The 14,113-nt window shown below is 41.8% G+C and overlaps 5 protein-coding genes across 6 annotated transcripts in view; 3 read left to right on the plus strand and 2 right to left on the minus strand.

Annotated features, from left to right (window-relative positions):
* LOC126565323 (ras-related protein Rab-9B) overlaps positions 1 to 14,113 on the plus strand; it is a 186,638-nt gene that overhangs the window by 115,558 nt on the left and 56,967 nt on the right. The window lies entirely within an intron of this gene.
* LOC126565019 (caspase-like) lies at positions 1,452 to 2,436 on the minus strand. Its single transcript, XM_050222157.1, has 2 exons — positions 2,045 to 2,436; positions 1,452 to 1,975 (listed from the first exon to the last, which is right to left on the minus strand). Exons 1-2 carry the CDS (start codon positions 2,370 to 2,372, stop codon positions 1,452 to 1,454), a joined length of 852 nt encoding a protein of 283 aa, XP_050078114.1. The 5' UTR covers positions 2,373 to 2,436.
* On the minus strand, positions 3,191 to 4,484 carry LOC126560580 (uncharacterized). Its single transcript, XM_050216538.1, has 3 exons — positions 3,650 to 4,484; positions 3,339 to 3,574; positions 3,191 to 3,268 (listed from the first exon to the last, which is right to left on the minus strand). Exons 1-3 carry the CDS (start codon positions 4,482 to 4,484, stop codon positions 3,191 to 3,193), a joined length of 1,149 nt encoding a protein of 382 aa, XP_050072495.1.
* On the plus strand, positions 5,054 to 9,171 carry LOC126565022 (voltage-dependent anion-selective channel-like). Of its 2 annotated transcripts, XM_050222160.1 has the most exons (5): positions 5,054 to 5,207; positions 7,823 to 8,142; positions 8,284 to 8,511; positions 8,600 to 8,808; positions 8,901 to 9,171. In XM_050222160.1, the coding sequence occupies exons 2-5, from the start codon at positions 7,823 to 7,825 to the stop codon at positions 8,990 to 8,992; spliced, it is 849 nt and encodes a 282-aa protein (XP_050078117.1). In that variant the 5' UTR covers positions 5,054 to 5,207; the 3' UTR covers positions 8,993 to 9,171. The 2 variants fall into 2 exon arrangements, with proteins under 2 accessions (XP_050078117.1, XP_050078116.1); XM_050222159.1 differs by having other exon boundaries at positions 7,823 to 8,511.
* Positions 10,188 to 11,663, plus strand: LOC126564776 (COP9 signalosome complex subunit 4). Its single transcript, XM_050221882.1, has 4 exons — positions 10,188 to 10,361; positions 10,443 to 10,698; positions 10,770 to 11,446; positions 11,521 to 11,663. Exons 1-4 carry the CDS (start codon positions 10,199 to 10,201, stop codon positions 11,652 to 11,654), a joined length of 1,230 nt encoding a protein of 409 aa, XP_050077839.1. The 5' UTR covers positions 10,188 to 10,198; the 3' UTR covers positions 11,655 to 11,663.

Below are 14,113 nucleotides of genomic sequence, written 5' to 3' on the forward strand. Positions count from 1 at the left end.
AACCCTTTACTACTAAATGCATCAAAAGTTATCAGTATTCCGCACTTCCGTGTCTTGCACTCTTGCGACCGGATTTTTTTTTGCTTTTTTTAATGCATTTTTATGTTTTACAATTTTTTGTTAGTCATGTGACGCTTATTCAAATTTCATCTAAAAATTCAGTAAACGACTTTTATATCCGTTTTTGAAATAGCTGATTTGAATACTTATATACTTGGTATTTTCTTCTTGGCTTAACGACCTTCTGGTTGCATCGGCCATCGAATGGATTACCGATACCACGTAGTTGGTTAGTCAGTCCTCACTGCGGAGGGTCGGTCCGGATGGAATTTAAACCCCGATCCTGCCGTTTGCAAACAAGTGCCGCGGTCGCCTTCACTACCCTGGGGCCTTGGTATAAGTTTACCAAATTTTGGTAGAATTATCATAAGCAACATGAATGATCTATGACATTTTTGCTTTTGTCCAACAGCTTAACAATGATTGTGTAATAGTTTAAAAAAAATGAAATACTTTTGAAAATTTTTCGCGCCAAAAAAATTAAACTATCATCCCACCTAACAAATCCTAGATTTTAAAATTGTAAAAAAGAGATGCCCAAAATTGCATTTTTTTTGTTTTAATTTTAAAATGGATGAATGGTCTGATTTTATGTTCTGATGTGTGGCCATATTTTCATCAGAATCGGAAAAAGCGACGTATAAGCTATATCATGATACATCCAATGGCAGGGCGTGTTTGTAAAATGTTTGACTAAATTAAACAAAAAATATGAAGTAAATTCGTTGAAAATTCATCTCTTGTTTTGCTTGATGTGAAATAGCAGGTGGTTTTACTCTATTGGAGGACTCACTATGGAACTTAACGCTAAATTTATCACAGCTATTTCATCTAAATGTTTCAATCTCCATATCCAGTCAAAGAGATGGAGTAGATAAGGACATCAATAGAAAGTTTAATACACTTTCTTTTAGTTGTTTTAAAATTTTACGTGTTTTATTGCTTCATCAGTGTAGTCAAAAATGTTAAAAAAATAAATTATTAATTTTGGTTACATCTTTCCATCGTTTTAAGCACGATTTTTAAAAATTACTGAGAGATTTTCTTTTCTTTTTTAATACTTTCGTTCGAAATGTTTTTGTTTTTCTTCTTCTGTATAACGTGAATGTTTCTCGGTGGTGCTTTTGGTAGCGTTTCGTACAACGAACTTATGTTTCACACATACACATATTTGGTATTACACCCAAAAACCGAATAAACTTTCCCAAAATTTGTGCTCCCTTTTTGAATGTTAACTTTAAAAATATTACTTATTCAAACCGATAAAAACTAATGACAATAAAAAAACATATGAGGTAGACGGTTAAAATTAGTAAAACTGCCTTGGGCATGAAACGCAACTGCGGCTGACTAAAAAAAGTGTATTATATGGAGAGGATTCGTTATTTTCGTTAAACCTCGTTAAACAGCAGCAAACGTGTCAGCATGGAAACGACACATGGCGTCTGCTTGCGCATATTAAACTCTGGCAGATTCGATACCGACTCGTGATCGTACGCCACCTTTTGCGTAACGAACGTGAGCAGTGTGACGAGATCGTACTTGTTCCCGTTTTCCTGCAACTCCTTGCACAGCTCGTTGATGAACCACGAGCCTTCGGTGGTATTTCGAAACGCCATAAAGCCCGGGATGGTTGCGTACGCAAACAGAAAATCGGCGTGTGTCGGGATGCTGTACCGGGCGATACCGTCCTTCTGTATCTTCACACCGTTGTCCAACTTGCTACCGCGGCAGGCTTGTACGAGAAATATTTTTGGACGTCCGGCCAACGAGGGACAGTTGTCGGCAGTGAAGTAACTCCAGATGGTGGAGAGTTCGTACGATACGTCGTGCGCGTACACGTAATCACCGTCCTCGCCGTGTGTGAGCACAGCGATCAGGATGCAGTCATTGTCTCTATGGTCCATTGCTGATACTGCAAGATGCAAGAAGGTTTTTTAGTGTAAATTACAAAAGCAATTTCTTTCCCATGCTTCCTTCCTACCTTTCTCTACGACAGCTTTAATTTCCTCCAGCTTAAAATCCTGATAAACTTTCACATCGAATCCGAACAAGTCTAGTGTCTCCTTTAAGCGTTTGCAATCCACAGCGCTTCCTTCGCGGACCGGTAGTGGCACATTCCGTACATTGTACTTATTGTGCGAGAACAACAGTGCCATGCCGCGTCGTTTGTGGTTCATCGGGTAGTACGCGGCGTACCGTTCTATGACGTAAGCAGGCCGGATTATCCCATTCATCTGCGAGCTACTGGCGTTGGGCGATCCGTGCGGTATTCGTCTCGTATCGCTGCTGTCTTGCTTTCTGTTAAACATTGCGCTAAAACTGTGCTGGAGTGTGGAATAAAAATAAACATTACAATCAAACCGACCGCACACAATCAGCTGTTGCATCCGTTGCACTCGAACACGATTGCAGGTGCAAGAACAAAGAACTTTCCATGTGTACTGTATGCGCATTTGCGCAAAGGGCATTTGGGATTTTCTATTAGTTCGGCTTTACAATGCTTACCATTAGGCCGGGAAAAGAACTAATCCAAACGATATTAAAATAGTGCAAAGGCGCCGAAATCTTTGGAAGACCTTTCGTTGGTCTTTTTATAAGTCAGCAAAGCACCACGTACTTGTGATTTGTTTTGAACAATTTTTGGTGGTAGCAAAGCGAATGCGAAAATGCCTTTTGCTGGAATCTTTCGGCATTAAAAACTATAACACAGCCCGTAACTAAACTACATACCAAGCCAAGAACTCAAACTTTCGGACAGACACACACACACACGCACGCTTTTTGGAAGGTTGTTTAGGAGGCGTAAAACATTCCAAAATACTCGCGCAAATTAAATTTGTGACTCATCATCATCCGTGCGACAGATTTTTATTTACACGAAACAACATTCACGCAAGTACGCAAATGAACTGTCAATGTACGAAGGAAACAACAGTGCACTATGGACAAGATGCGAAGTCTAATACGGACAAATGTGGTCCGTATAGCAAATACACAGTCAGCTCTCGAAACACGTTGTACTCTAGATACGCATATATTTTTACATTTCACATTAAGATCAGAAGACAAAAGATTAGGACAAACGGAATAGGTTTTTTTTTGTCTGCTCCAGTTGTTGTCCATCTGCTTAAGTCCTCATTTCTGTGTAGAAATTCTTCATAATTTGTGCTATAAAAGACACTTTTGTGACTCCAGATATTGCATACTGAAAAAAAAAGAAGTAACCCATTAATCCCTCTATCAGACCGGATCAACTCCAAACCATCCGCAGTCACCTGTACAATAAGTTTGTACGATACTCTGCAGACGCCGAATGTGTTGAAAAATAATACGTTATAGTCGAGCAGTACCATAAGCTGTGTAATTCGTATTTTGCTCGACTTGGATGCCTTGTTTAGATCGATCGTGTACAGCAGTTGCGAAAGGGATTTTATCTCCGCATACATGCTCTCGCACGACCAGGTAAAGCTCATAAAGATGAAATGATACGGTACCACGTTTAGACAGTACACTGCAGATAGAAAGCGAAACATGATTAAAACAAACCCTCAAAAATAAAAATAAAACTGCATCGCAGTGAACTAACATTCAAAAGACGTTTCCATGATGGCTCGGTACACAGTCCAGTAAATATCGTTCCACAAAATGATGCTAAACTTAAGGCACACCATGAAAAGGCCCCACGAAAATTGGTCCTGTATCTGATTGAACGCTTTCATGCACAGAAAGTAGCATGTGCAACATTTCTTCAGCTGGTCCTGAATGTCATACTCGTGAACAGTTCCCTCTACACCTTTATTGATGGATAGCAAAGTAATGCGTAGATCTTCCTTGATCTTTCTTAAATAACACGTTAAAATACGTATATATAATAAAATGTGCAGTATTCGCTGCATATCCACACTGCAAAGTAACTCAAACATGATGATAAATTCAACCAGTGCTCTATCCATTATGGTGTAATCGAGCAATAAAATTGCTCCCATTGCGCATAACAGCACAAGGAGAGTGTAAAAAATCACTTTGTACAATTGTTGACTTTTGTACAGCACATTTCGAGAGTTTCTAGCACAAAGATTAAGGGCAGTCTCTATGGCATGGAAAGTGTTCCATATTTGCACATCCTCCTTGCTGGTGGCCAAATTTTCCCATGCAACTATGAAAGCGGTTGCCAACGTTGATCGAAGAAAAACCCAATTGATCATTCGGTTAATGCAACTACGATGGGGAATGATGTTTTCTTCTAACGATTTGCCATACACTGCCAGTAGTAAGCATGCCAGCAGGATCAACGCAGATAACAGGATGAACAGTTTATGCCGGAAGCGGTTTAGTTTGAATGGATGCGTTTTGTCTGCCGGATCGATGTGATGATGTCGGTAAAAATTAAAAAACGTTCTAAAAAATTTCTCGGCCTCCATTTACGGACAGGTGTTTTGGGGGTAGTAGTTTGACTAACTGACCAACAAAAAATCGTTTCAGTGCTTCGTGAAGTTGGTTTAAGTTTATTAAAGTATTTAAAAATATGATATGACAGGCAAGTTTGCTCCTTGCAAGCTGGATTAAATGTTAAATGAGGACTAATTGATCTGTTGCGTGTTAGTTGCTGAAGTGAAATTTTAATATGCAATAATCACTCAGCTAGTGTAAATATTTGAATGAGGTGGTGCAAATTACCGGATGACTTTTTGGATTTCACAATCAGTTGACAGTCTTGGTTTGGTTTTAGGCTAGGCTACAATACAAGTCATGGTTGAGTATTATCATACGATAATTATTATTGTATACATTCACGGTGAAACACTTCACTCTATCTATGTTATTTACTAGAATGGAATTTTTAATTTACTGCAAGCTTATTGTGGACGTTACTAGATATTCGAAATGAAGCATAAATTATAAAAAATGACCATAATTTGCTCCATTCCCAACCAGTGTGCGATGCGAGCAATGAAAGAACTATAGTTCCGTCATCCCCGTGTGGCCATCGCTCACATTTTCCTCACTCGTGAAAAAAGTTCGACCCGGACCCGTGTGCGTGCCCATTTCTCCGTGGCATTACGCTAATTTCCGTGCAAGAAAAAGCAATTTTGCTCGTGTTTCCCGTGTGTTGTACCGTGCATTAAAACACTCAGTGCAAAATAGTAAGTACTGGTAGTGTAAACTTTTCTTTAAGGCTGGGTTTTTTTTGTATGTTCTCCTCCGGAAGCCGTCGTCGTCACCTTTTTCGGGGTCGTCGAAAGTGTAGCGAGAGAGTGTGCCGTCCGTCAGCCACGACTTAATCTTCCGGGGTGCTAGCCGAAAATGCCGTAGTAGCCTCACCCTCATTACACAAACTTGTGTTCTCGATTGACGCTAAAGTGTTTCGTGAATACTCCTGTTGTGCGGTGAACCACAATGAATGCCCAAGTCATCATTTGGCAGTGGAAAGACCACATGCCGGCATTTAGTGCAGTTTGAGATTACATAACCAATCGATAAATTTCATAAGAATCCATTGTTTCGGGTGGGTTGCTGCTGTTGTACGCTTTCTTTAGCTTTGTGATCCGGGGAAGCAATACGATACGCGGGAAGCTAGTTGTGTGTGGGCATCATCAGAATCTTTTCACGGACAGCTTAGATTGTGCCTCGGTAGGCTTTGAAATCAACTGCAGAAGAAAGCAAAAAAAAATCAATATGGCTGATTTCAGATGTGTGTAAGCAGGCGACGACGATTTCATATTACAGTGCCAATGCTTTTTTCTTTCGATACTACCAAACATTTAATAATTTTTGTACTCCAACTCGTTATCGTACGTGATTACTCTCCATGCATGACTGGAAAAAAACATACTCCCAATTAGTTGAGGATTTTTTTGCGTTTATTCTGAAGTTAGTAGTTTGCTGATGGCTGTACCTTTTTCCAACCCCATTGTGAGCTGTATACGCACTGCGTTGAGGAATAGTCATGTGGAAATAGATGATCCAGTCCTCTTTTGCTCCATGCTCCTTTCCCGACGTGTGGACCACCAAAAAGAATTATGTAAGCGATTAGAATGAAATTGGCCAGCGCAAGTACACGCCCCAGTACTATACCCTCAGATATGCGATGCGCAAATAGATTACCTTTTTTCTTCCTGTGCGTTTTCCTGTGTGGACAATCACGGGACTACACCGCGTAATGGCCGTGACAGTTAATTAATTTATCATACGCGTTTTCAACCCTTGGGAGATGCGTTTGTCCGTCCCATGCAATATAGGGGAAGAGAGTGTGATAAGATATTTTCATCATCATCATACGATATATGAAAAAAGTGCCGGCTTTACGTGGTAGAGAGAGGCGCACAATGCGTGCGGCATTCGCAGTGGGAGAGCCTGCACCTAGGCTGTTTGGCAGAAAGAGTAAACCAGCGGTAAAATTGTCGGTCTGTCTGTCTGCCTTAGTGACAGACTTCTGGGCCACGCGCTTTGTGCGCGTTTTCAACGGTGTGTTACGTCACCAAATCTCCGGCTAGTTGTTGTTACCGTGTGTCCTCAGCGCACACGATATACGTTATACCATGGCCAAGTCTAATGGAGGGGAGGATCGGCAATGATCTTCATTTTGATATGTGACTTTGATAAAACAAATATTGAATGAAAGATTTAGAGCAGCAGCGGGCTTAGCAAGGTCGGTAAACAAAAACCCGAACAGGCGAGAGTCTGCAATCGCGTGGAATGGGGATGGGGGATTGTATAATGTATTTTCACTTCTTCTTGTAGATGATATAACCCTACTCTTGCTCTGGGGAAGAATTTGCAATATTCTCTGTCTGCTTGGATTGGGACGAAACTAAAAAGACAGGTTCATTGTACGCTGCTGTGGAATAATATTCAATCACAGCAGCTATCTCCTCGGCAACGCGAAGATTGATTTGATGATTGGAAGATAGGCAAGAAGAGAGAGAGGGAGCAAATGATCGGGGCGAGGCTAACTTGATCGGATGTCAATAACAACATCGTTCACATAGAGATCTCACTAATCAGCTACCGGCATCTGTGCAGCGCTCTGCGCTTGGCTTTGTATCGAAGCAGAAGCCACAAGAAAACGGATTCTAAATATAATTCAAAGACACGCTGCCACACTAATAATACAAGCTGCAGCATCTTCTCGTGCACGTGTTGCGATGCATTGAAGCGCTTGTAAACGATAGCAAGTTTCACTCATTTGAAACTTTCAAAGTTGACTGAAAATTTCTGATTCCGTGATTTTTCTACACGGTACACAAAAAAAAAATCACTGTTTTTTTAAACTACTAAATGTTTATTTTTAGAATAAATTAAAATTTTAAATATCGATTAAAAGTCTTGAATCGGAAAATAACTCCCAAAACATAATACAAGCGAAAGCTTCGATCTCACTAACGACAAAAATTCTCATAATTCCATTAATTGACAGCTTAAATGATCAAGCAAAGTTTAAAGAGATCCCAAGCCGCTGGAAATATCAAACTGAAGAAATCGTGAAACTGATAAAAAAAATCAAAATAGGGATTTCAGTTTCTTCTCCGTTGCCTCGTGTAGGTGGCTTATGAATTCGCCAGGTTCTCAAAAGGCCTTTTGAGAGAATAAGTTCAGTTATACACTACAGAAATGCGATTTGATCGTTAATATTGAGTAAAATTTGCATTCTTATTTCAGCGGTTACTTCGGTTTCTCATCGAACACCACCACCCTTGCTGGATTTGCGTTGATATTTGCTAATTCCAGGTTTTTGGTTTTCTTTCATCTCTTCATCCAGATGGCTCCACCATCGTACTCCGACCTTGGCAAACAGGCCCGCGATGTCTTCAACAAAGGGTACCACTTTGGCCTGTGGAAGCTGGACGTGAAGACCAAGACCAACTCGGGCGTGGAGTTCAGCACGAGCGGCCACTCGAACCAGGACACCGGCAAGGTGTTCGGTTCGCTCGAGACCAAGTACAAAGTGAAGGAGTACGGTCTGAACTTCTCGGAGAAATGGAACACAGACAACACGCTCACCTCGGAGGTGTCGGTCGAAAATCAGCTGGTCAAGGGACTGAAGGTTTCGTTCGATGGCATGTTTGTGCCGCATACCGGGTACGTGCTGTCACGCCGACCACTGTTCGGCTATGCCGTGTCATACAAGTACCGGCGCAAGCCATCGGTGGCAGACGGCGCGATTGATGATGCACGCAACGGAAGAAGTAATGGTGCTAACGCTTTCACTTTGTCCTACAGAAGCAAAACCGGTCGCTTCAAGACTGCCTACTCGCACGACCGTGTGCGCGTCGATGCGGACTTCAACGTTGACCTGAGCGGACCGCTGGTCAATGCGTCCGGTGTTGCTTCCTACCAGGGCTGGTTGGCCGGTTACCAGGTTGCATTTGACTCGCAAAAGTCGAAAATCACCGCGAACAACTTCGCTCTCGGCTACTCGGCCGGCGACTTTGTTCTGCACACCAACGTGTATGTATAAACTGGCGTATGAATAGGCGATAAGGGAGTTAGAGGGCAGGAAATGGAATAAAATTGTTCTTTACATCTTCTCTTTCAGTAATGATGGCCGTGAGTTCGGTGGTCTGATCTACCAGCGATGCAACGATCGTCTGGAGACGGCCGTTCAGCTGTCGTGGGCTTCGGGCTCGAATGCCACAAAGTTCGGCATGGGCGCCAAGTACGACTTGGACAAGGATGCTTGCGTCCGTGCCAAGGTCAACAACCAAAGCCAGATCGGTCTCGGCTACCAGCAGAAGCTGCGTGATGGTAAGTACAGAAAACATTGGGTGGTTTTCTTGGGGTTGGCTATAACATTACGAAACTAATGTCTTCCTCCTTGTTCCTTCCCCTCCGCGCAGGTATTACTCTGACATTGTCCACGCTCGTTGATGGCAAGAACTTCAACGCTGGCGGTCACAAGATTGGTGTCGCTCTGGAGCTGGAGGCTTAAGCGAGCGCGCTCGAATGTGTGCCGTTTTTGTGTTCTCTTGCGCCCTTTTCCTCCCCCCGTTAGCCCCGTGCGCAAAACCAGGTGTTGCGGATACGATGATGATGGGGCCTCTGCATTGGGTGTAGTTGCAAAGTGTTTTAAGAAATATTAAACGACCGAGGGAATCCTTACCACATATACCCTATTACTAGTAATGCTACAGAATAAATAAATTGAGAACTGCGGAAATCCATATACCAGCCTTGGCAGGGCAATGGGGTAAAAAAGCACACTCATACACAAACTATTTAATAGAATGGCACTATCAACAACAGCTGCAGCAGCAAACGGAAACGAAAAGAAGAGACAGGCAGGATATCTTTCCACGAAAAATGCTATCCGGTTCTGCTGGTTACATACGGTGCTGATCGTCATGCGAGCAACGTCTCGACTCAAGCAATGTACGAAACGCTATCAAAATCTAGCAAGAAATCGGACCATAAACAAGTAATCGGCAATAGTTTCAATCCACCGAAAGAATGCGGTCTACTTCGCTAAGAGTAGTTACCAAAACGGCTTTCAATTCGCGAACTACAATAGACACTACATCACACACACACAATACACAGCTCAGCTAAAGGACGTACTTGTGTATCATCACTAACACGATGCTGCCGAAATCAGACACTCAAAGAATAAGAATAAAGTAATTACTGTTAGCCTAGCCAATAAACATCGATTCTGATGCAATCGTTTGATGGGAAGTGTAAGATTTGTGAAGATCCCTTCTCTGTATCCCAAACCGCTGCTCCTTGCTCTTCAGCTTTAATGTTTTGCGAATGTCTGTCGGCTTGCATATCGTTCTGGAAAGGATATTTTCTGTGGATAAGTGGCCGAAGCCCAGAATTTTGGATATATTGAATGAATAAATAATAATTGCATGGAAGAATGGAAGCCTGTTTTGAATTAAATAAATGGGGGTAAAAACAGTACACTTAGTGGCGCGACATGAGTTGTTATGGTTTTACTGATCATTTTGAATTTAAAACACACCCTTCAGAAAACGTTCTGTCAATCTGCTTGCCGTTTCCCGAAGGGATGCCGATTGCTTTGACAGATCGGACAAATTTGCGCATATCAAAACAACAAAGTTTTGTTTCTTTCTTGAAACGGCACGCAAAACAAAGTTCCTCCTGGTGTACCGTTTATTATATTGGTGACGAAAGCATGGCCATATCGGTGAACGCACTTCGTACCCAGCTGGTGGCTCTCACCAATTCGTCCGGCATACACAAGGAGCAGGTGGATAAGTATCGTTCATTGTTGGACCAGAGTTTGCTCAATACCGGCAGTGACCTGATCGACACGCTGAAACTGTTCATCGAAGCAAGTAAGTTGTGAATCGCCGCCATGCCTGTAAATACATTTTAACTGCGTTTTGATTGCCGTTCTCTGCTTTCGTTGCGGGCAGTTTTAAACGAGCATGTTAGCTTGGTCATTTCGCGCCAGCTCCTATCGGATGTTAGCACCCACCTCACCAAACTTCCCGACGAAATCTCGAAGTCGGTCGCACACTTCACACTGGACAAGGTGCAGCCGAGAGTGATTTCGTTCGAGGAGCAGGTAGCATGCATCCGGCAACATTTGGCACAAATTTACGAGCGTAATCAAAACTGGAAGGAAGCGGCTAACGTGCTTGGTGGTATCCCCTTGGAAACGGGACAGAAGTAAGTTTACAAATTCCTGGCACCTTTCAATCCCATTGGTTGCTGTAATATGTGTTGCCATTCTTCTCTAGACCATACCCTTTGGATTATAAGCTGGAAACATACCTGAAGATAGCTCGTCTCTACCTGGAGGACGAAGATCCGGTCCAGGCGGAAGCTTTTATCAATCGTGCCTCAATTCTGCAGGCTGACACGAAGGATGAAATGCTGCAAATCCTCTACAAGGTGTGTTACGCCCGTGTGCTTGACTACCGGCGTAAGTTCATCGAAGCAGCCCAACGCTACAACGAGCTTTCCTACCGTACGATCGTTGACGAGGGTGAGCGTATGACGGCCCTCAAGAAGGCACTGATCTGCACCGTACTAGCGTCCGCCGGTCAGCAACGGTCGCGCATGCTGGCAACACTGTTTAAGGACGAACGTTGCCAACATTTGCCGGCCTACTCCATACTGGAGAAAATGTATCTCGATCGCATCATTCGCCGGTCGGAGCTGCAGGAGTTTGAAGCGCTGCTACAGCTGCACCAGAAGGCAAGCACGCTCGACGGCTCGTCCATTCTCGATCGGGCCGTGTTCGAGCACAATCTGCTGTCGGCTAGCAAACTGTACAATAACATAACGTTCGAAGAGCTGGGCGCACTGCTGGAAATATCACCGCCGAAAGCTGAACGGATCGCAAGCCAAATGATTACCGAGGGCCGTATGAACGGATATATTGATCAGATCGATGGTGTGGTGCACTTTGAAAGTAAGTGTGGTTGGTCGCCAATCACTTACAAGCGTCAAAAAGTAAAATTTCTTTTAATTCTTTTATTATTACAGCGCGCGAAGTGTTGCCTCAGTGGGATAAACAGATACAGGGACTGTGCTATCAGCTGAACGGATTGATTGAGAAGATTGGTGCTGCGGAACCAGATTGGATAGGCAAAGTGATGGAGGAGGAAATGTGCACATGAATTGGGTTTTATGCTTCTCTTTCTCTCTATCAATTGAATAAACAGCATGCTGATATTGATCTAATTGGAAATTGTGCATAAAATATATATTTGGTCATTCATTTATTTAGAGAAAAATCTTTTGTTCATCCGAAGCCTAACATCGGTCATCGCGACTCTCGGAAAATGTTCACATAAATGACATCCGTAAGCTGAGCCCGAAAAAGCTGCAATCCGTACTCAAAAACGGACACATCAGAAATGAGCTGACGTCAGCTGATACTCGGTTTCCGAATCGAGCTCTATCAGCCCGGCCTCGGAAGCAGGTATTTTGTCCTCGTCGTGTTAATTTCCAATCCCATTCTAGTGGCCTCGCATTTCATGCCATGCCCTAATCTAGTCATATTATAATTACACTCAGTGGCGGAGTTAACGGCAGCAGGAGGGATGGCGTGATACAGATTGTAAGGGACTTCACAAGAACCTTCGGTTGGCAGATTCAATGTGATAGGGGACTCACACTTCCATTCCGCTTAGAGCCTTCGAGGAGCTAAATCTGCTAACTGACCACATTGTAGAATTAGGCATTAAAAAAATATCCAAACCCTGTAAATGATACCAGACAGCCCAGAAGAAAGATTGACAGACTATAACGCCGCTTAACACAGAGAGAGTGCACTTGCAGAAATATCTCTATCACTTTGTGAAGGTCCTGAAACGAAGAATAAACTTAAATAAGTTAGTACTTTGTTTTATTAAACGTTTTCCCTTTTCAATAAATAACAGCAAATCATCAGCTCTACATGAGCCCCTACCAATAAATTCGAACATCAGTAAAAACAATAAAAAATCAACTCATAAACTTCCTTTTTTTGTGTAACCAGTCTTACTATCAATGCAGAAACATGTTACCAACAAATGGAAACCATACTAATGGTATTTCCTAAAAACGAGAAAACAGAAAAGATAAATAAATACATTTGCACAGTAAATTCATGAGATGAGTGGTTTTAATAGTAAAAAATAAAATATTAAAATTAATATAAAATAGAAAATCCTAACAAACAAACAAACAAAGCTTACCCCATTTACATGATGTCGCTCGCAATCTTTCGTCCTTCGTTAGAACATGAACCAATGAACAGACACAAAAAGGAAACACTTTTCTTAACCAATTTAACATTCGATGAAGGGGAAATGGTGTCGGAATTAAGTTTCTCGTTCGAAATTAACAGTGTAATGTAAAGATTCTTTATTTACTCGTCATAGCGTTTTGCACCATATATGAGATATAATCGTCCCACTCGTCGGTTGGTTAAATGAGGTGTTAAACGTATTAGTATTGAATTGCGCCATCTCAAACGCGTACTCCTGTTTCGAGCGTCGACATGTTAAACAAACGTTAACGCAAAATGATTGTGTATTAGTGTTTGCTATGCATACTGATACATTTTGTGGGCTTTTTTGTTTGTTTATAGTACGTACACCAAACATCTATACATAAAGGCACTTTTGAGCGAATTATGTGTTGCATTAGTACGTTTAGATGGGGGCCAAACACATCAAAAATACCGTAGAGGGTACGTTCCCCGATCATGGATGATCTTCATGCTTGTGTATTGTTTAGAAATTGTTTAATTGCCTTGTTGTGTGAGAGTTTAGCGGGGGAATTTGTTTCGCTATCGGTAACTTAGTTCACCATCTAACCAGTGAAATGAATCTGCTTATCGTACCCGTGTGCTACAACACCTCACGCACAATATTATCCTATATAAGTCGGCAATACACAATGTATTTCTTGTAAACCATTGATTGTGCAGCACAATTGTACGGAAAAAATTGTATCCCCGGCGGTGTTGTTTCCTCTGCTATGGCTATTGTAAACTTCATGCTGCATATGAACACATATTACTGGTTGCATTATTGTTAGAGTTGGCCTATCAATTCCACTGCTTTAAGTTGTTTAGGGCCAAACTAAGCACAGCTTCCGTTCGACAAATGTCAGAACAATTGATTTTTAGTATAGTGTTCATTTGTCGCTTACTATAAAAATAATCCAAATCAGTTTTGCTGAATTTATCCGTTTTTAGAAGGTTTTTGCAAATCGAATTTGTGCACTTGAGATGTGCTTAAGTGTAACAAAAATATTTAAGTCCCCCAATTTTTTTAACAAAGAAATACAAATTCAAATGGCTGGACAAAGCCTTAAGATGCTCGTTTGAAAATGTAATACATAATTTATATTTCATTTAATTTCTCTTCTCAATCAAGTTCTAAAAAACGAGTTATTTGTAATATTGCTGCATCTCATGTAAATTATTTTCAAAACTAAACGATTAAAAACCAAACTAGACTAAAGTTACTCGCAACGGAAACGTTGGAGCTTGACTCATAGGCAACAGAGAGGCACAAATACATCTCAAATTACACATTTCCCGACAGCTTGTGTCGAATGGAAGCCGCACGTAGTTAGTGCCCAC

Source organism: Anopheles maculipalpis, chromosome 3RL, assembly GCF_943734695.1.
Source record: "Anopheles maculipalpis chromosome 3RL, idAnoMacuDA_375_x, whole genome shotgun sequence".
In the NCBI taxonomy this organism is placed as follows: domain Eukaryota; kingdom Metazoa; phylum Arthropoda; class Insecta; order Diptera; family Culicidae; genus Anopheles; species Anopheles maculipalpis.

What these genes read in the sequence shown, in the direction of transcription:
- LOC126560580 (XM_050216538.1), bottom strand. Translation starts at nt 4,484, where the DNA reads ATGGAGGCCGAGAAATTTTTTAGAACGTTTTTTAATTTTTACCGACAT. An exon ending in CATGGAAACGTCTTTTGAAT is followed by an intron (nt 3,575 to 3,649) that starts GTTAGTTCACTG and finishes TTCTATCTGCAG; the next exon opens with TGTACTGTCTAAACGTGGTA. An exon ending in CGTACAAACTTATTGTACAG is followed by an intron (nt 3,269 to 3,338) that starts GTGACTGCGGAT and finishes TTTTTTTTTCAG; the next exon opens with TATGCAATATCTGGAGTCAC.
- LOC126565019 (XM_050222157.1), bottom strand. Translation starts at nt 2,372, where the DNA reads ATGTTTAACAGAAAGCAAGACAGCAGCGATACGAGACGAATACCGCAC. An exon ending in TAAAGCTGTCGTAGAGAAAG is followed by an intron (nt 1,976 to 2,044) that starts GTAGGAAGGAAG and finishes TGCATCTTGCAG; the next exon opens with TATCAGCAATGGACCATAGA.
- LOC126564776 (XM_050221882.1), top strand. Translation starts at nt 10,199, where the DNA reads ATGGCCATATCGGTGAACGCACTTCGTACCCAGCTGGTGGCTCTCACC. An exon ending in GAAACTGTTCATCGAAGCAA is followed by an intron (nt 10,362 to 10,442) that starts GTAAGTTGTGAA and finishes CGTTGCGGGCAG; the next exon opens with TTTTAAACGAGCATGTTAGC. An exon ending in CCCTTGGAAACGGGACAGAA is followed by an intron (nt 10,699 to 10,769) that starts GTAAGTTTACAA and finishes ATTCTTCTCTAG; the next exon opens with ACCATACCCTTTGGATTATA.
- LOC126565022 (XM_050222159.1), top strand. Translation starts at nt 7,823, where the DNA reads ATGGCTCCACCATCGTACTCCGACCTTGGCAAACAGGCCCGCGATGTC. An exon ending in TTTGTTCTGCACACCAACGT is followed by an intron (nt 8,512 to 8,599) that starts GTATGTATAAAC and finishes CTTCTCTTTCAG; the next exon opens with TAATGATGGCCGTGAGTTCG. An exon ending in CCAGCAGAAGCTGCGTGATG is followed by an intron (nt 8,809 to 8,900) that starts GTAAGTACAGAA and finishes CCCTCCGCGCAG; the next exon opens with GTATTACTCTGACATTGTCC.